General features: G+C 49.4%; 1 protein-coding gene across 1 annotated transcript in view; it reads left to right on the top strand.

Moving 5' to 3' along the window:
- The window catches only part of LOC107315152 (cat eye syndrome critical region protein 2), a 92,701-nt gene continuing 71,630 nt past the window's right edge, over window positions 1-21,071 (top strand). Inside the window, exon 1 of the mRNA XM_015865212.1 lies at window positions 1-203. Coding sequence (XP_015720698.1) covers window positions 3-203 — 201 coding nt within the window. The 5' untranslated portion in view covers window positions 1-2. The remainder of the gene's footprint in view (window positions 204-21,071) is intronic.

Here is a 21,071-nt window from a genome sequence, read left to right as displayed (position 1 = left end):
AGATGTGCCCGGAGGAGGACGGCGGCTGCGGCGGCGGCGGAGGAGGTGGAGGAGGAGGAGGCGGCGTGGCCGGTACCGGCGGCACCGAGGCGGCGGCGGCGGCGGCGCTGGACGAGCTCCGCTCCTGGTGGGAAGTCCCGGCCATCGCGCACTTCTGCTCGCTGTTCCGCACCGCCTTCCGCCTGCCCGACTTCGAGATCGAGGTGAGACCCCGCGGCCGCCTTGCGGAGCGCTCCTAACTCGCCCCTCAAACTTTCGCCGGCCCCGCTGCCCCCGACGGGGCCGCATTGTTCGGGGTCCGCCGAGGCACACAAAGGTGGTGGCGGCGGCGGCCGCCGTGGGGTCCCCGTGACCAAAATGGAGGCTGCGAGGGGCGGGCTTCGACCCCCGGGGTGCCCGGACCGGGCCCTTTGTTGGGGCGCGGGGGTCCCACCTGGGCGGACCCCGCCCGCTCCCTTGGCGGCGTCGCATTGTGCTCGCACCTCCGCCCGGCTCACGCCGCGCTCCGCAACTTTCTCGTGTTTTTGGTTTGGGGATTTATTAGCTCGCTGCTGTTTAATAAGCGTGCTCCCCGTTCTTATTTCCTCGCGGGTAGCCGGGGCTCCGTGCGCGTTTCCTGCCTCCGTTACCAATGTTGCGGCCGGAGCGCGTCCCGGTGGGAGATGCCCCGGCGGGACCCTTTTGTGCCGCCGGGAGCGGCTCCGTGCGGGCACCGCGCCGTCACGCGGGGCTGCGGGGCTGCGCCCGAACGCGAATTGCGGAGACGCTCCGAAGTTCCACGGGATGCGCGAAGCCTCGAAGAGCCCAAGAACAACTCGGGAGGGGCGCGGATCTCTGAACAGGGGGAATCCCTTCCGCGGTGCGGGAGCTCGAAAGGGGAGAAGGGCTCTCAATGATGCAACTTCTGGCCGACGGGAACTCCCCTCCCCCTCCTATTGATGCAGACACATCGCGGGGAAGCGCGGGGCTCGGAGGAACCCGAACGTGCGGTGACCGCGGGGCCGAGGCGGTGCGGGACCCCTCGGGCTCCCGGCGCACGTTTAGGGGGGTGGGGGTTCTACCGCTCTGTTCCCATCTCTGGGACGGAGCGCCCGGTGCTGCCTCCCCGCTGTAAGCTTCACCGGGAACGTGCCCCGTAAAGGATGGAGTTGGAGACCACCGCTCCCATCGGGTTGTGTGAGCGCAGCTGTCAGGGGCTGTCTGCAACATACGGGCGGCTCCTTCCTGTTCCCCGCAGCCCCGCATGGCTGACTATCCCCGTTGTGTTCCCTCCCATCCAGCCCCATCCGTGGCACTGAGGAGCTCAGGAGTGGCACGCGGAGCCTGTTTGCCGCATGAAACGAATGGCTTTCAAAGGGGCTGCTCGTGCGCTTCTGTTGTGCTCTCAACGAGCGGTGCTGCACGTGGCTTTTGGCTTCGCTTCCCCTTTGGGTTCGAGCCTGCTGCCCGTTCTGGTGTCCGAGATGGGCTCTGTGATTTAGGGCGTCCCAACCAAACGGAGGTGGTCGTCTTCCCAGCCATTGGGGAAGCAGAGCAGCCAGACGTGGAGCGATGTTGTGCACCAGCAACACGCCCTCTGTTCAGCTTTGGTGTGCGTGTGAATACACGGGGGTGATTTGTGGTATCCCTTCCCCAAAAGCCACAGTCCCTTGGCGGGGCTGAGACTTGAGCTGCAGGGTGGCAGTGCCCAAACTCAGAGATACATAGTGAGGCTTGTGCAGCCGTGTTCCTCCCTGCATCCCTCAGACAGATGCTACCAGCTTCCCGTGGTGGGATCTCCTTGTCCCAGGAGAGCAGAGCTCTCATCCCCTCACACCTGGCTCTAGCAGCTCCTCAACATGATTGCAGAGGCAATAGTTTTAGCACCCCCCGATACTTTTTGTAACAAGAGCCCCCCCCTTGCCCTGGTTTACCTTAAGGTTCTGCTGCATCAATCGCTGCAGAGCCTCGTTTTCCAGTATGCTTCAGTGAATAAGAAGGTGTCGTTATCTTTTGTGCTGATGGCTCTGCTGGTTGCCCTGCCTGTGTGGCCATCTGGATCATCCCCCTGCACCTAGCAGGTTCTCCAGTGAGAAGTTTGGGGACTTGGTTAAAGTGAGGCAGCACGGAGCTCTTTACAAACTCTTCTCTCTCTAAACACAGCCCTTTTGCCCAGCACTTGCTGTCCCAAAGAAAGTGAAGCCTCCAGCTGCGGGCTGGCCTTTGCAGCTGTAGACTTGGCTGGCAGATGTTTCTCCTTTTTTTTCTCTGGACTAGAGCAGCCCGAGCTCCCTTGAAGATGCATCCATCAGGCCGGGCGCCGGGCATTGTTCGGGGTAGGGGCAGCCCCCATGCTGGCTCACTCCCGGCAGATGCAGGCGCCTGGTGAGCCCGAGGCCCCAGAGCTTTTCAAACCGGGCTGGGGAGGGGGCAGCCGGCACCGGGTCAAAAGTTCAGTGGGGCAACCTCAGCGTGCCGGGACGCAGCCGGGTCCACCCGTGGGCCTGTCCGCATGGCCGGGAGCGCGGCTGTCACCGCGTTGTGTTAGTAAATTCCTTCCCCCCCCCCCCGCCTTTACATGGCCGCCTTGTCAGCCATCTGCCGTGCCAAACTTCCATGCTGCTTCCAAAGTGGGCTCTTGGCTACGCTGTGGTGGTCACGGCTGCTTTCTGGGTGGCTTTAGAAGCCAGCGTGGGTTGGGTTTGTCCTTGCCTACTGTCGCAGCTCTCTGGGGGGAGGAGGCCTGTCCAAACAAGCCATTTTTTATATATATTTTTTTGTATTTTTTATGGAATGCCTTGCCCTGGTGGGCAGAAGGGGCTGCATTCCGCAGTCAGATCGGTGCGTGTGATGATAGGAAGCGATTTGTTTTCCTCTTCAGGACCGTGGGACACCTCCCGTGACAAAGTGTCTCCTGGCCACGTGCCCTCCCTGCCGCGACAGAAATATCCTCCTGGCAGCTGCGGGGATGTTGGGGGGTAGAAAAAATATTGGGAGAATATTTAGCAGTGTTTCAGCACAAGTTACAGAAGAGCTGGAGGGGAGCCAGCGTGGCATGGCCACCCAGCTCCTTGGCCTGCACTGCTGGGAGCTTCGGCCTGGGTAGGTTGAGGGGAGGTGAGTTCTGAGAGCATGCTCGGAAATAGTCAAAACGCTGTTGTTAACTGCGTTTATTTGGAAAGGGGGAAAAGCCACATTACATAGGGAAAACATAAATCTTTTCCTGTGGTTTTTAAAAGCGCCTTTGGGCAAATTGCCTCTGCTGCTGTCTTTGCTATGGCTCTGAGATGCTTTTCCTCTCCTTTCCTTGTGGTCTGGGCTCCAGGTCTTTCTGTCAGGAATACGGTGTGGCTTCCACACATCAGTGGCTGCTGATCCCATGGGTCCCAGGGGGAGGAGGAGGAGTGTGGAGAAGAGGGGATTTGTGCTGTGGCTGTGGAGGGAAGAGCACAGAATGAAGATCTGTTCTGCCTCCACAAACCAAGTAGAGCTTGAATAGGCAACGTTGTTTAACCTGTTAAGCTTTTGGCACGTTGGGGTTTTAGCACTTTGGTAAATGTGCCCTTTTCTAGGATGGTGAAATAAACCTTGACCTCCACTGTCCCATCGTGTTGGGCCCTGTTTGAAACTTCTCAGTGGAGCCCAATGCTCACTGATCTCTTTGAATGTCCCTTGTGATTCGTGGCACCAAACTTCACGGCCTTCCTGGGGGTTAACCCTTGTGCACAGCTACCAAAACTTTGTGCTAAGTCCTTACCCCTCCATCCCAGCCCTGGTCCAGCACTGCATTGTTTTTGGTAGTACAGCAGCAGCTGCAGCACCTGTGGGTGTCTCGTTGTGTCCTATTGGTAGCCAGGTAGCTTCTGATAGGAGAATTTAGGATCTAAGATAAATGCAACAAGTAGGTGGAACGAGCTGACTGAAATGTAAGTGAAACAGTACAGGTCAGCTCTACTCATGCAAGGTAAGTCAGAGCTGGTTTAATGGCCTTCTCAGTAGAGTAGTTCAGGCATGGGGATGTGCCACTTGCCATCTGCCCATAGGTGGTACACGTCTTGGAAACTGGAATACTAAGTGAGAAAGTAAATGAAATGCTGGGTGAGCTCTGTTTTATTGTTCCTCCTACCTGTCCCATCTGCCTGTGTTGGGCTTCACTGATTCTTCAGCATCTCGATGCTCTCCCCTCATCCCTTCCAGCAGCAGCCCTCACTTTGCCTGTCTTGGCTTTCGCTGCCTTCCTTATTCTGTTAATAATAGAATCATTAGCACTCTGAATGTCAGTATTGGGCTCTAGAGTTCATTGAGATTAATGGATGGGGAGGCAGAGAGATACTTCTTAGAGCCGTTGTTTCAAGTGGTCTGTAAATTGGAAAGCATTACATCGGTTTAGGTTTCAAACGCTAGGCACATTTTTCACAACCACAGATCTGGAACTTTTTAACAAGTGTTTACGTTTTGTATGATGAAACTGTACTATCATTGAATAAAAGAAGCGGGATAAGGTGGTTCAGGGGGCTGGTACATGCATTAAAACGTTATCTAAACCCCCTGAAAAGAAACAAGAAGTGACTGAGCGCAGAAAAAAAGGCTGCCTGAACAATGGGCAAGGAAGGTTATTTTGACAGCAACATTTTGAATGGCTCTGACTTAGGTGACAGGGAAGTCAGAGAATGACCGCAACAGTGGAAGGCAGAAGGGAAAGAGGAAGCAAATAAGAACTTCAGAGATTTGGATATTATATGCGGGGTTTGGTATTGCAGATTTTCTGCTGTGGTTGGAGACAACTGCCTCTCCCGGCAGCACAGCTGAGTGGAAGGAAATCCTATCTGTTAGCTGCCACGTCTGTGAGCCCGCAACTTAAACGCTTTAAGCTGAATTTGTTTAAAAACCAATTTAAGATAATCTGGTGTAAATCTTTCCCCACTAGGAAAATATACATATATATATATCTGTGTTCTGTATAGCAGCTTAAATATGACTTAGCGGTTTGCTTTGTTTACAGAGCTGCAAACCTGGAGCAGTTTAATGAAGCTGGTGCAAACTCGTACACGGCGCATCTAAATGAGTCGTGGAGTTTGTTCTGCTTAGAATTTGCTACAGTTAAACCGGCTAAAAGTAACACCTTAAAAGTGTTGCAGCTTTCTGTGCGGACCTTAACTGCGGTCGTTCTCTCCTTGCAAATAATACCGGGGAGCTGTGCCATTCTGCCCCTGGCATCTGTTAAGTGCCTGCATGAAGGGGGAAGAATTAACTTTTGTAATGGCAATGGATGCTTTCATAGACTTCTTTCAGGCAAAATCTCCCCCAAGAAAAGGGCTGGGGAGAAACGACAGCGGCAAGGGAGGAAACAGATCCCAAATTAAAAGTTTCTAGTATAAATCTTATTGTAGGTATTTATGAAAATTATTTTTCCCTCTCGTTACCAGCAGAAACAGCATCTGCCGTGATGGCGAGAACAATGCGGCCCAGTGATTCCTCCTTCCTTACAGTAGAGAATCCTGTTAAACACACAACACTGTGCCTTAGAGTGTATCCTTTCAGCAGGCTTGTTCCTTTTAATGGGTGCCCATTCCTGGGGTCTCCATTGTTTCACCAACAATGGCACTGGGGGCAGCTGATTTGGTTGACAGAAAATGTGTTAATTTAACAGATCTATTCCCTTTAGCAAGTCTCCTTCCTATTGTGTCCCAGTTCTCCCAGTTCCTCGGAAGGAGGGCTGGGGAGCGGGCTCTCTGTGCTGGAGTGCTCCTGCAATTAGGGGGGGGGGGGTTGTGGCCTTTTGTGTAAGGAGCAGAAAACAGCTGATGGGTAAAAGTGATTTTAGTGCATTTTACTTGCTTCCAGAAGACACGTTTTCACTGTATTTTCTTGCTTTTGTGTGTGTGCGTGCTTTTAAGTTGGCCTTTCCTGGGGATGGGGTAACAGCTTGGCGCTGCAGGCCTAGCGTGGTCCAGGCCTTTGCTTTGGAAGCACAGCTCAGAGGTGGCCTTGCAGGGCAGCTCCTTTATGAACTCTTTATGTTTTATAAATGCCTAGCTGAAATACCAGCTTCCCACTGGAAAAATAGCACTGCTAGTATAATCCAGGGCAGTGAGCTCCGAAAGATGTGAAATATGAGGGGGAGTGTTTCTTAGACCACCTCTGTTCTGGGACGGGCCACCGGCTTGATGGTGCATTAAAGGCAATTTGAACACCACAAGCTCTGGATGTGCTGAAACTGGTTCAGCTTTTACAGCACTGATGAAGCTGAGCGCTTTACTAACAGGGTAGGATGGCATGGGTACTGCTGTGCTGGGTGGGTCCTGGAGCTCTGGTGCCAGCAGGGAGGTCTCCTGTCCCTCAAGGTCTTGCCTTGCCCCAGCATTGCTTCAGGTGCTCTTTGCTCTTGGTGTAGTTGGAGTGCTGGGGATGGGGAAGAGAAAAAGAGCCTTGGGAGATGATCTTCCTCCTCTTTGGTAAAGCCATTTGTCCTCTGATTCTTTCCTGTTAGGCATGCTCTAAAGGAGATGGAACTTTGGGCTACAAAGATGGGGAAGGGTCTGGAGGGCAAGGTGTGCAAGGAGTGGCTGAGGTCCCTGGGTTTGCTCAGCCCAGAGCAGAGGAGCTGAGGGGAGGCCTGATGGCGGCTGCAGCTCCTCACAGGGAGCGGAGGGCAGCGCTGAGCTCTGCTCTGTGTGACAGCGACAGGGCCCGAGGGAACGGCATGGAGCTGTGCCAGGGGAGGGGCAGCTGGGGGTCAGGGACAGGGTCTGCACCACAGGGTGGTGGGCACGGCCCCAGGCTGCTGTAGTTCAAGAAGAATCTGGACTCTGCTCTCAGTCAGATGGTCTGATTTTTGTGTGGTCCTGTGTGGAGCCAGGAGTTGAACTCACTGATCCTTAGGGGTCCCTGAGTCCCTTCCAACTTGGGATATTCTGTGATTCCATGATTCTGATTCTTTGCACAGCTTAAGGACTGAAGGGCAGAGCTGGTTTTGTATTTGTGGTAGGCTTTGTACACTGGGAGTTGTGGCAGCAAAAAAACAAACAAACAAAAAAAAACCAACCAATATTTATACAGCCACAACAGAAAGCAAAAAGGGTTTGGTGGTTGCTTCTTCTTTTTTCTTGCATGGATTTTCTATTTGTTTTAGGAGGCAAAGGGTGAGAGTTCAGTTTAAGAACTTGACTCTTAATAAAGCTTGTCATTGTTCCTAATATAAAACAAATGATGAGCATGGGAGAGGAGTGCAAGACTCCCTCTTCTGGTGTGCTCCGAAGGTTTAAACACTAAAAACCAAGTTGGGAAGGAAAGGCCAACAAGCAAGACGCCTTCCATGTCTCTGTGTGGTATTTTTGGACCTCACTTAGGCATAACCTTTGCTGAGCATAACTTACTTCATGACATCTGCATAACTAACATAAGGACACTCTGTGAAAGTGAAATGTGTTTTCAAATACAAACCACATAGCAATTAGAAGTAAAGTATGTACTGATTTCATACGGGTTTCCAAGCATCCCACCCCTGCTCTTTGCTAATGGTAGTAAAATAACTCACCTGCCTTAAAAAATAATCAGTAGTTCTTCTTAGAGCTTTGTTGAACTGGGACCAGTTCCCCAAGGTGTTAGGTGCATTGCTTCACAGAGGGCTGTACCACCAGGGTTTGAAACGGTGACACAGGAATGGAAACAGGCAGTGGGGAGGGGAAAGGCTTTTTATAGCGGACTCTTCTGCTGAAAGCAATGCTTATCGCCTCGCATTTGGGGCAGCAGGTGGAGCAGAACTGAACAGGTAGCAAGAGGCCGTGCAGCAATTGGGTCACCTGTGGAAGCACCTAGCAGACCTCTCTGCAAAGTTTTTGGGGTATTTTCTAGTAGTAAGTCAAAGCATGATGTATTTTCTGTAGTTTGTTTTCTTTGTGTTAGTGAACATTCTGGTTAGAAAAAGCTTAACTTAAAAGCTGATGGTCATCCTTTAAACCGCTCTTTAAAAATTCAGATCTGACCATGCAGTTGAAAGATGAAATTAATTGATTTGATCTCACTGCGGCTGACAAGGTATTGAAAAGTTTGTCTGATAACTCTTTCTTAGAATCTCAGTTTTTCTATTCAACAAAGCAAACCCCAAATCTTTAGGGTTTTGTTTCCTCCTAGATTTCTCCTGGGCACTGTGACCCAGCACATGTCAGCATCTTTCCATTGGGACTTACTTGCTGTGCTGGAGAGGCCTGATTGTAGGACAGGCAGCCGTGTAGAATAAACACGGAATAGCAGTTTCAATTTCTTTTCTTTCAGCCCGATACAAGGTGCCGAGGCACAGAAGACTATTTTGCCCTTAAGATAATTGTGTGTTGGAGAGGATCAAAGGGCTTGAGGTTTTTTTTGGTTGAAAGGGGATTTTCTCCATGGACAGCTGCAGTAGTGCATTAGTCCTGCAATGGATTATCTTTCCATGATCTGTAGGATCTCGACCAGCTATCAGGGGGCCCCACTGAAGGCTGTTGCTTGGGGGAGGCAGAGTGAAAGTCTCCTGTAACAGGGAGCCCCACAGTGCCGGGCAGCTCGGACTGCTCGGCTCCCCCTGCCCTCGGTGGACTGGTGCTGGATATTCTTAGCCTGCAGATAGTGTCTGGAGCATGGAGAAAGGGAACGCAGCACTCAGTTATGATTAACTGCAGCTGATGCCCTACATCCACCCCACTCCGCAATGGAAGTGCTTATTAAGGAATGTGAGAAGGGAGCCGATTCCAGCTGCTGCGGTGTCCTGTAAAGGGCAGTGTGTAATTTGGGAGGGTGTTACGAGTCCCTCGGTGGAACAAACTACTTGCTGTAGTGAGTGGTTGACCTGCCAAATGCCTGGACTTTCTCATTTGGGCAAGTTTTGGATGGTGGCTGCTCCGCAAATAGCCGTAGCGTATCAAGGGAGTCCCTCCATGCGTGCAGATGGGTATCTGCATCCCATTCCTCCCGGCACACAGTCGGGTTGGACAGGGCTAGGTGCTATCAGAGGTGGGGATCAGGTCATGCTGCGCCTGCCCAGCCTGCTTGCAGTGCTGGGGGAGCTGGGCTGGAATGTGCCCTGGCACGGGCTGCCAGCAAGCACTGGTCCCCAGGTGCAGTTGCTTGTGCTGAAGTCAGGCTCAAATTGCATCTGTGTGCTGGTTAATGAGTGGTGGAGTGGGACCGCCTCGCAGGGCCTGTTGTGTGCCTTGCCTGAGGTTGCAGGGTGCAGGAGCACAGGGTAATAATACTATCTTCATCAGCAACAAATTCCACCCTCAGCATCTTTAGAATCTTCAGCTAACTTCAATGACACGCATTTTATAACTCCTTTCTTTATGGAAAGAACCCAGCTTTGGATTTCAGGGCTGAGATAATTTTTTTTTCAGGAGGCGTATTTAGGAAAACTTGTCTTTTTGTAATTGCAAGTAGGACTGGTTTCAGAATTCAAGGATGAGCGCGGATGGCCATCTGATGTTGTGCTGTTTTTCCTTGGAGGAGTAACTACAATTTATAATCACTGCCTAGGCTGCAGCCAGTTGGCAGGAAGGCTGTTGTGAAGGGATTGATTATTAGTGGATGCTTCACTGTGCTGTCCAAGCCTGAATTTCTTGATCTAACCAGTTTCCTTCGCTTCGAATGGCTGCAGTCAGCAGAGAGGAGAGAGATGCATCTTCCCATTTGGCAGTCCTATTTCTTGTTCATGGGATATGCTCGGGAAAAAAGGGTCAACGCAAAGTGTCAACACTTCAGCGTTCTCATAGAAAGCCAGCTGTCTAGCTGACTGTCTGGAGGCTGCCTGCAATTTTTCTGCTCCCTCTTGGGATTCTCTCTGTAAATGCATTCATTTTAAGTGCGGTGGCTTAACAAAACTATGTCTGTTTGGTGTGAGCATCCTGGAGGCTGTGTTTCTGTTCCTGGGTAACGCGCCAGGAGAAGTGTCACCAGGAAGGTGATCTTGCTTTCAGAAACGTGTACCTGCCCTGCAGAGCAAAGGCACGCTGGCAGCTGCAGCAGCAGGAGCTGAGTTAGCATTTATACTGGCAGCAAAGGACATGGAGAAGTACAGTTGCAACAGAAAAGACTGGGACTCTGGCAGCATCGTCTCAGGGTCCTTTCAGGAGATACTCTGGGGGGGGGACGTGGTCACGCAGAACCACACCCTGCTGCAGCTAGAGATTAACCTAGGCTGCCTAATTAAAGGTTAGCATGTGCACAGTTGTGTGCAAAGCAGTGGTGCTGCTGTGGCAAAGTAGCTGGACTTTGAGAAGGAGCAAGAGTGCAGGGCTGCTTGAGAACTGTCCTGTGCCATGCAGCTTGCTGTAGCCAAGCTTCTGGCCTGGGGGAGAGGCTGAGCTGCTGTGGCTCAGAGAGGACAGCTGAGCTAATGCTTAAAGAACAGAGACTCCATGCCAGGGCTTGGAAGGACGATCCTAACCCTCTGCTTCTCCTCCTGTCCTCCCCCACTGCCAAACCCCCTCTTGGGCTGCGTGGAAGTGTCCCAGTTCTTGCAGCTGTGTTAATTGTGATGGGTCATTTAGTCCTGAAATCCCTGTTTAAAAGGGGCAAGTCCTTGCCTCGTGTGACAGCTGCCGCCTTGCACTTTTCCCCAGGCTGGAAATAACTGCATATGACACAGAAGCAGAGAGCAGCATGGGGGAGGGAGGAGGCTTTCTGGCTTCCTCTTAGTTCTCTAATGGCTTTGCTGTGCGATTCTTTTCCCATGTGGACCATAGCAGAGTCATGCCCCACATATTTAGCAGCTCTCTCAGTTGGCAGTGCCTGGGTGATAGGCAAAGGGCCTTGCGCTCTCCGGGTTCCTGACTGATATTCTTGGCCATATGGGAGCACAAGCAAGGGGCGCATGGTGGTGATGCTGGACACTCGCCTGGAGCATTGGGAGCCTCTCTGGAGCCAACGTGCTTGCCTGCTTGGAAGGTAGAGCCATGCTAAGTTCTGTGACATGGCGAGAGGGAAGGCTGAAAGATTTTCCTACTGCCATCCCCTCCCCAAAATCTCAGAGCCTGGAGCCCATGGAAACATGGCCAGCTTTTCCTTCTAACTGAAGGGCTGCCTCCTGATTGGAATGACAGCTTTGAACTGGAAGACATTATTTCATTAGCGTGCTAATCAGATACAGAGATTACCTGATTGGCTACTTAATAATTAAATGAAGTTGCCTGTAATTCTTTGAGCACACACAGAACTAATTAAATTAACCCTTCACTGCCCTGTGTGCCTGGGGTGCACTTGTGTGAAATGGAGAGGGCGGCTTCTTCAGTGTGGGGACTGCAAGCAGGAGGGGGCAATGGTTGTAATGCAGCTAGGCCTGGGCTGCCAGGGTGGCCCTTTCTGGTCAGGAGCCTCACAAGGAGGAGTAAGTAAGCAGTTTCATCCTCCAGTTGAGCTGGGGCTTTGTCTGCCTGGCAGTTGATCAATATCATTATGCCATCGAAGACACTGTGATTATTTCATTGCCAGGTGAACTGTGGGCATCTATGCTTTTAGCCCTGAGTGTTGGGTTGATGGAGCCACCTTATAGTAATGCAATGCTGTTCTCTTGCTGCTGTCGCCTTCTAGACTTTGCCCATACATGTTAAAATGAAACTGTCAAATTAAGCACGTTTCACTGTCATCCAAGACTAAACTTGGCAGAAAAAAAGCCCTTGGACCTTCTGGCCCAAGTTAACCACGGCTGGCTTCAGCTACCCCGGTAACAAATTGCTGCTCTCCCATTTGGGACATGTAGGATGGCTTTTTACTTTCCTGTGTTCCCTGTTGCAGGATGTGTCCCCTTCCTCTCCCCTAAGGACTGATGGTAGCAGCGGTGCCTTCGGAGTCTTTAGTGAAGGGCTAAATAACTAAGCCACTGCTTTGTGCTTAAAATCCAGCTTCCCGGTGATGAACAGCCTGAGGTGCCAGTGAGAACGGACTGGGAGACAGAGGAAAACAGGGCTGGTGCAAAACAAAAGGGCAGCACTTGGGGTAATGAGGTGGCTGTGATGCCCTGTCCCATCGTGAATGGTCTCCTGTGAGAAATGATCTCCCGTGTTGGCTACCTATAGACTTGGGCTCGCTGACGGGGTTTGAAAGATCAGGATGTGCATAGACTAATGCTGGTGCAGCAACTGGTTGGGTTTGAGTGTTACTAATATGTGATGTTGCTTTGTTGTAAAAGAGAAGTGAGTAAGGCTTGGCTGGTCTGTTGTTGCAATAAAAACTGTTTTCTGAGGAGATTTCTGAAACAAAGAAGATCCTGGCGTGTGGTGGAAGTAGCCATTTAAATGCATCTGGCCATAAAGATGGTGCCTGCCAGCAATGTCGATACCAGAGGCGGAGATGCACTCATGTGGGTGAAATCCTGCTCCACAGGGCAGGGTCTGAATGCCAGAGATTGGGCCTGGGGATGGAGCTCAGGGAGGCTTTTTACTTCTTCTGGCCTCCTCTTTGTTTTTGTTTATGGGTTTACAAAGTCAGATTAGCATTTCAATGCCGTACCTCTGAGGCAAAGGCCCTTGGGGTGCCGTGGAAGGCGGTGGAGCAGAGATGGTTTGGGATTACTGGCTTGTCCTACAGAGGTGCTTCCTTGGGGCTGGAAGAGCAGAGCCCGAGGGCCTTGTCTGTGCTGGGAATGGGCCCAAATTGCAGCCATCCATCCAGCTGCTCTGTTGCCAAGTCTAAAGGTGGATAGGCAATGTTACCCTGACCTCTCGTTGGCCTTATTTTCAAGCAAGGAGTTCTGAGGAAAAGGCAAAAAAGAGCTGCAAATCCAGAAGCTGTTTGACTTCTCCTGTTATAGTTGCTGATTTTATAGAAGACTTTACCGCTCCACAGACGTGCCCTTACTTTAATCCTTGGAATCCCCCTTCCGGAGTCCGATTACTTTAACAAAACCGGGCTGTGGATGAAGCAGTGATGTCATGGTTTGGTGGTGTTGCTGTCAGTATTCCACATCATAACATCATGTGCAGTATGGATGGCAGATTCTTTAGTTAAAAGGAAAATCCAATTCAAAAACCTCAGTTTTCAGCTAACAGGAAGAAAAAAGAGTTTAAAACCTGAATTTCTCCAAACTGGTTCCACTTTCTTGGTTGTGTGCAGTCAACGCTTATGTCTTCATTCCCATGTAGGGTTTTGATAACTTAATGCTATATGCTGCCTCTCTGCTCCAGCTAGGGCACCTTCATCCCTGCTTCCGTCTATGCTGCTGTTTGTCTGCTGTCTGGGAGAGAACTCATCCAGGGTGCTGCTGAGAGAATGGGGAAAGATGAGCTGGAGGTATTGTTCAGCTGGAAGGTGTTAATTGGTGCTATCAACCACTTGTTTGATTTCTAGACAATCGCAGCAGTGCTTGAAGTTGTGCCTGAGCCAAACAAATGGTGGGGGCTCTGTGGGTTTCTCATTTCTCTTTTGAGTGATTATCTCCCCACAACCACCCCAAAAAATTAAACTAAAACCAGCAGTGCTGTATACGGGTGAGCCGGGAGATGACCCTAAGTGCATGTACCCTGCGAGGTGGCTTGGAGGGACTAGACGCGGAGCACAGCATGTATAAGGGATGCTGAAATGCATGGAGCTGCTTCTGTCTTCCTTAGAAGCAGAGGAGCAAATGAGAGTGATGTTTTCTTCTGTGACGTTTCCTGGCTATTGGACAGATGCTTGACATTATCTAGGACAGAGCCTCTGGTAGGAGAAATACCCAGCTGCCAAATAAAATCTCTTTATCTGTCCTCTGGGACTCCTGCCCAGAGGGAGGGCGAGTGAGAGCCTCTGTTCACCCTGCAAGGAGGGGTACAGGTCTGACCTGTGTCTCCGGAAGAACAGCTTGCTCTTCTGCAGCTGCAGAGGGGAAATCCTGTCCCCTGCTGGTCTTCTGCCAGACAAAGCTACATCAACCCCGATTTCCCAGATATTTTCCCCCCACCCCCCACTTTCTGGATGCAAGAACAAGCAGGTTGGAGAGTACCATGTGGTACAGCTTCTCTACGTTTTAGCCTGGGTGTATTCATGCCTCTTTCCACCATCAAGAAGTCCAAAGAGTTTTGGATGTTACTGAGCCACACCTCTTACCATTCCTATAGACACATGCATCTAGCTCCAAGTGCTTGTTCCTCGTGCTCCTTGGATCACGGTGGAATGGAATATTGCTATACTAGTGTCCTATGGTGGGCGTAATGGCTTTGCTTTTTGCTCAACCTTGACCCTTTGTGGTGTGCAGATGGTTTTGTGCTATGTCATGCATGGAGAACAGAGTGAAAGACAGCAGCTGAACAAAGAGAGGCAATGCTAAATGGAGACTGAGATCCTGATGGTGTAAATGATCTGTGGAGAGCAATGTTACTAGAAGGCTATTCAGGACTTCTCAGGAAAGACTGATAAGGAAACCCCCATTGTAGAACCAGAGAAATACATTGGAGGTCAGACTAGAGACTTCCAGAGACTCCTATTTGGATCAAGACTTGCCAACAGTGGATCAGGCTACCTGTAGTCTGGAGGATATGTTGTGCTTTCCTATGTTCTTTTTTCTTCTCCCACTTGCCCAAAAAGAGAGCAGAATTGTTACAGAAATTGCCTTGAAAGAACTTCAGCAATGCACAATCTAGAACTGACCTAAAGTTCAGGTTGGAATGGAGAGGAGCTGGGAAACTGGATGGTGTTTGATTCTGAGGTGGTAATACATGTTTGGCTGGTGTTTCTTGAAACTCCCCTCAGACTGGGATTGGTAATAAGGGGCAATTGTGAATTACCAGTTCCTTTTCTCATTCCATAGGGAATAGCTTGTCTCCGAGGGATGGTTGTTGCCTGTGCACTGGTACCTCACTTTGGGGTTGTCATACAAGTGCTCAAAGCAGGACTTGTGGGTAAGAAGCACATGAGATTGCAGCAATGGCCTTGCCAGAAACATCGTGGACCAAACAGGAAGATTTGTATTCTTTTAATTGAGAACAGATAACCTGAGAATTCTGGCTATTACTTTTAGTCCCAGCATCCTTCTTGGCACTTCTCAGGTGTGCACAAATGTTTGTGGAGCTACTCTTGGGTAGATCAGGGAACTGATATGGCTGGTGGTGTATTAAATATATATATGTGTGTGTGTGTATAAATATATATATATATATATATATACACACTGGATTTAGTTTTGTGAGCTGGCTTAAAGAGTGGCTCAGCAAACAGTTGTGGTGCCAGCCATTGCATGGTGTAGAATTTGGAATAAGTTGTAGGGATGAGAAAAGGGGCAAGAATAACTTAGTGCTGAAAGTGGACTGTCATGTCAGACTGATTGTGCAGGGTTTTGTCGCTGTCAGTGGAAAGAAATTGATCTTTGAGAGATGAGGAGAGTCTATTTTAGACTCGAATGAATCACTCTGAAGGTGTTTCTTTCTGTGGGGGTGATGGAGAAGAACAGAGTGCACCAGCTTAGGCTAGACACCCAAATGCAAGCCTCACTTTGTGACTGTTTTAACAATGGAAATACCAGCATACCTTATTAATGTCCGTAATACTTCTCCTTCACCTCATTGTAAGTGTAGGAAATGTCACAGTGGTGAAATCCCAAAGTTCCAACAGGGCAGGTGCAAAAAATAATGAAACCATGAAAATTCAAATGCTAACTATAATGTAACCAAGTGGCAGCTCTGGGGAGAAAAAAATGTCTTAACTACTTGCCTTTGGGTGGGTTGCCCATAAAAGGGGCTGTTCCTGCATGCTTTTCAGCATTTGTGTCCCGTAGCGAGCGCTTCAAAGAGCAATATTCTCTGCTTGCCTGCTAATGTAATTTGTACTTGAGCTCAAGTGGTAGCAGCAGTAGAGAAGGTGTCTGTTTCAAAACACTGCCGTGACATGATAGCAAGGGGTTTATTGTGTGTTATTGTTTTCTGTGTTGAAACTGATGCTAAATGATTACAAATTCAATTACTTGACAGGAAACTATAGATTTACAGTTGTCTGTGCAACCTTTACTCCATCGTCTTGTACCTGCAGATGAGGATCGTTTCTAATTACAGGGTCACATGCTTTTTCCATGGGAGAATGGCAGAGCTCTCTTTGTAGGACAGATGGTGCTAAAAGTATAAATCAAGGCTGAGCACTGAATGAAGCTGTTATATGGTTCTCACCTCATTTACTGAAGAAGTTTGAAGGTGGGCAGGAAATGAGAGGCTGGGGCTGCTACAGGAGAAGAAAGGACTGTCTTTCAGTTAAGCGCAGGCACAGTGCCATGGTTCTTTCTCCAGTGGCAAAGCAGCTTTGAGGTCCTTGTCTCTCCCCTCTTTTACTCTTGCTCCTTGCCCAAGAGATTCCATCCTCTTTTTGTCCACAAGCATTTGTATAGGGAGGAAAGCATTGCTGGTTCAGTGCTAAACTCTCTGAAGCATCTTAACTATGTTGGTAAGTTATAGCTTTAGAAAGCACTGAGGGCTTGCTACTGAAGTTGGTAATGACAGCCAGAGCCTGCCCGTAGTCCTCTGAGCAGCATTGCGCAAGGTGCCTTTATCTCCCTTGCTATCACTGGTGTGTGCTGCTACCTACCCAAGCTGGAAGAACTACTGTTAGAAGTCAGTGCAGTTCTAAATGCTGCCATAGAATAGGAGGCCTGTGGGACTATTTTTGGGGTTGAAGGAGAGGAGACCAATCTCACACTGAGGTGCAGAGACTGGCTGCTTAAATTGAGTGGTGAATTTTGTGAGCATCAATTGTTGTTGTTTTTTTTTTTTTCTCTTTTCGATTTCTCGTCTGTCAGATCAGATTAAAAATCATTAACTTGTAAATGGGTTGAGAAAAGAGTTCATGCTTATTTGATTGAGATACTATGCGGAGGGCCACCGCAGGAAAAGGTCTATGAAGCGATTAATAGCTTATTTGGTGGCCGGGCTTGGAAGCTATGTAGCAAATTGAACATAGGGATACATAAAGAATGAGAAGGATAAAAATCAATATTGAACAGCTGTCTCTCTTTCCTAGTCACACTCTCCCGTGTACTGAATGAAGTGTAATGGAGAGGTATGTGATTACTCATTTAATAGCTATTATAAAGGGTATGAATAATGGGACAGACCTCAGGTTGTTTTTACGGTCTTTAAATGTAGCTTTTGCTTTGCACGTTGTCACCTGAACTGCTATGAAGAATTGGTAGTATGTGGAGATGATGCAGAAGAGGTAATAATAAGTGAGACTGAATGGAAATGTAAAAAAACAAACAAAAATACTCCCAGTTAACAACGACCTAATAGTGAGATGCAGCTTTGGTGTTTGTGTTTGAGCGAGGAAAGGAAGAAATGGGAAAAATATTAATAATTAAGGTTACTAGAATCGGCAGTGGATGAAAATGGAGGTAATTGTCCAGGTCAGTGATAGGGAGAATATCATACTGATTATAGACTTGAATTGTTCTGCTCTCTGACTGTGTGATTACCAAAAGACTCGGAATTACAGAATGTGCAGCTCCGATTCAGAAGACAAGTTTTCTGATAGACATACCTCAGACCTTACTGTTTCTTTTTAATAACCTTTATAGCTTCAACAGGTCTGTGATTTGGAATAATGCTAATTTCCACGTGTCTGATGGGATAGGCTGTGTGGTATGGATGTTCTCGACAGCCTGGCTAGTGCTGGAGCTGCTCTGTCGCCTTGGAATAATAGGATCTGGGAACAATTAAGAGGCAGAGTAATCAGTTCCCGGGGGCAGCAGCGTACCCTCTTGCTTTTCAGCATTCCCTTGTCTGACTCATGAACTCTGTTGATTGACTTGGGAAGCAAATGAATCCGGCTCTCCTCCACAGGAAAGAGTTATGGAGGCAAGGTGCTGAGAGGAATACATCACATCTCAGGCAGCTCCTGCCCTCTCTTCTGTGAAATGTGTGGAATTTACAATGGCTACTTAGCTGCTGGAGGAGCAAGATTATTTATTTATTTATTTGTTTATTTTTGGCCTTGAAGTTTTGTCCAGCCTTTAAATTAAGGGTTGTAGCCAGGAAACACTTGTACTTGAGCGGAGAGGAAAATCTTGTCAGTTTGCTAGAAAACCAGTTGTAGCTAACAACTATAGTTGTGCAAAAGTAAAGGAGCAATAAGGTTTGCGAGTACTTCGAATACATGTTGGTGTAAGAGTGGAAATGGGTTGTTAGAATTTGCAGCTTCCTGGACAACTTTCCTCTTATTCAGCTGTCCTTGGGCAGGCAGCCATCTCTGTCTTGGGGTACAGGTAGATGTTCCCGGTGTGACACACCTCTGTATGTCTGCATTTCTTTCCTGCCAGGAATACTGCGGGTGCTGGTGGCCGGTCAATGAGTGTGGTGGGGCTCTGGGCAGGTGAGGTGCAGTGCGGTGGATTATGTGAGCTGCCACATGCTTCCTGTGTGACCTTGGGCAGCTCACAGTACGAGCCGGATCATCTGTCTTCCAGTCCTACATGTGTAAAACACAAGAGCCTTTACAGCATGAGAGCGCTCAAAGCATCTATTTTTTTTTCCCCTTTAACATCATTACTTAGTTCTTTTGCCAAAAGCCTCTTCCTTTTTTCCTTTTATTTTTTTTAAATACTGCATGTGATGATTATACTCTCTAGAAAGTTGCTTGTTTCTCATGCACGTGGCGGGGGAGGGGAATACAACCGTGCAACAGACCAAAGAACATGCAAAGAAGAGACGAACTGCATGAGTGGGACTTGCCTTTAACCGAATTTGGCTTACGATATCTTAGGTGCAGGGCTGATAGAAGGGGACAGAGGTAAATCTAACTCCCAGAGCCCTAGCTGGGTGGTGGCTGAAGAGATGATGGGGCTGGGAGGGGGAGAAGAGGCAAGCACACAGAAAATCAATTCCTGCTCTCTGGAAAACATGCATGCAGAATGATAGCGGGGCAGGCGTGGGGGCGTGCAAGCAAGTAACATCCCAGAAGCTGGAAGAATAAAATGAAAAGGCAGCAGGATCAGCACACAGATGAAAGGCAGCCCCTTTAACATTTGCTCCTGGACTCTGGCAACTCTCAGCAGTTGGCTGGAGACTAAGCTGGACGGTCCTGTGGAGCTTCAACAAAGGGACGAAACAAACCTCCGTCCCCCGGGGCCCCCCTCCCCGACAACGCGTGAAACAACTTGATAAATGATTGCTCTGTCAAGGGACGCAGGGATGGAGACGTCTGGGAGCGCAAGGGGAATGCGTCCAATTCAGGCTCATGGGGAGCTCGGGCTGGGAGAGGGAAGAAGAAAGAGGGGCGGTGGGATCCCTAAGTATGCAGGGGCACCAGTCCCCAGCAGGGCTCGGGGCTGCATGAGGGCTCAGCCCCCACCGCCTCTGTAATGAGGGTGGCAGGAAGCACAGCCCCCCAGTCTGGTTGATAGCATTGAAAGCTAGAGGGGAACTATTCAGGGGAACATTAATTACCCTAAAACAAAACCAGGAGGAGTTCGCAGCTGGGGCCCAACACTTCACATTCCCTTCCCTCCCCGGCTGCTCCTCTAGGGTACGTGTGCACCAGCCCTCAGCTCGGCCTCCTTGCTCACACTGTGGAGCTCAGGCACGCAGTCCATCGGTGGCTGCCTGTGGGACTTTCATAGGTGTTGATTGTGTCTGTGAAAGAAGCCAAGTGCCACCACCACAGAAAAGTGATGGCAGCCCTCTGAGGTCTTGGTTTCCTGTGTCGTCATTTTGGGGCCAAATGTAGGAATCATAGCAGTGGGAGCCAAACATGGTCTTGCTTAACCTAAGAACAGGCAATGGGGCTGTGTCATTCTCGTTCTGTCCTGCTGGCCTTCAGAAGGGGTATGGCAGCAGTGTCTGTGGTGTTTCCTCCCTCTCCCTATAGGACTGGAGCAGAGGACTTAATTTAGAGCAATCCTGAGTCACTGGTTAACAAGCGCTTGATCCAAGGGGCAGCTGCTGCTACCACTCGCAAGGTGACCCGTAGCTCTGCTCCTGCCTGTCCCAGGCTGCTGATAGTGAGCAACTGTTGTCAGGAATAGAGAACCCAGCAACATTTATAAATAAAATGAGTTTAGGGCAAACTTCTCTACGTCCAGCTAATGGAGGGGAAGGGCCTGAGCTAAGTTTTGTTCTTGTTCTGGGTATCGGGTTACTGTCACCTATCCAAGCAGAAGCTGGCCCCATGTCTTGCTTCTGTGCCACTTTGGCAATAGGTGTTAACAAAAGTGACTAAAATATGGAGCCTACGTGTTGGGGGCATTTGTCTGGAAAAAGGCTCACCTATAATGACAGCATGGCATTCATTTCATGCTGCGAGATGTGGAATCCTCAGTGCAAGAGAGACATAGACCTGTTTGGAGGGCATCCAGAGGGGGGCCACAGAAATGACCCAAGAGATGGAACACTTCTCCTACAGGGACAGGATGAGAGAGCTGGGGCTGTTCAGCATGGAGAGCAGGAGGTTCTGAGCTGACCTGAGTGCAGCCATTCAGTATCTAAAGAGGAACTACAAGAAAGAAGGGACATGCTCTTCTGCAGAGTCTGCTGCGATAGAACAAGGAGAAATGGTCTCAAGCTTAGAGAGGGTAGATTTACGTTAGATAGAAGGAAAAAGTCTCTTACAGTGAGAGTGGTAATGTGCTGGAGCAGGTTGTGCACAACGGTGGTTGATACCCCATCCCGGGACACTATCAAGGCAAGGCTGGATCAGGCCCTGGGCAACCTGATCTAGCTGGGCATGTTTCCTGTTCGTTGCAGTGGAGTTGGTCTAGATGGCCTTTAAAGGTCCCTTCCAACTCTCAGTATTCTATGATTCTGTGTGATTTATGCTGCCAACGCTCCAGCTTGGCAGTAAAGGTAGAGGCTAAAACTAGTGTACTCAATGCCCTTCTGTACCTCCTCAAACTCACCTTGTTTCTACAGATAACAAACATATTTTGCCACAGTTTATAGGAAGATTATTTTGGAATAGCTCCGGATGTGGCAGGAGAGCTGTGGGAAGTGCCACTGTGCAAGAGTCCAAGCAGTTCCTGTGTAACCTTGCAGGGTAGGCACTTGTGCTCATTTGAGGCTAAGCGAAATGATGTTCCGCTGAGTTAAGTAAGGACCTATTTATAGTGTAGAGAGACTGGTTCCTAGTGCAAGCACTGCTGCAGATTAGGAGGATAGGTGATAGGGAATTAGTCATCCCTT

Source organism: Coturnix japonica, chromosome 1 (genome assembly GCF_001577835.2).
Source record: "Coturnix japonica isolate 7356 chromosome 1, Coturnix japonica 2.1, whole genome shotgun sequence".
NCBI lineage: Eukaryota > Metazoa > Chordata > Aves > Galliformes > Phasianidae > Coturnix > Coturnix japonica.
This window is presented reverse-complemented; position numbering and strand designations above follow the sequence as displayed.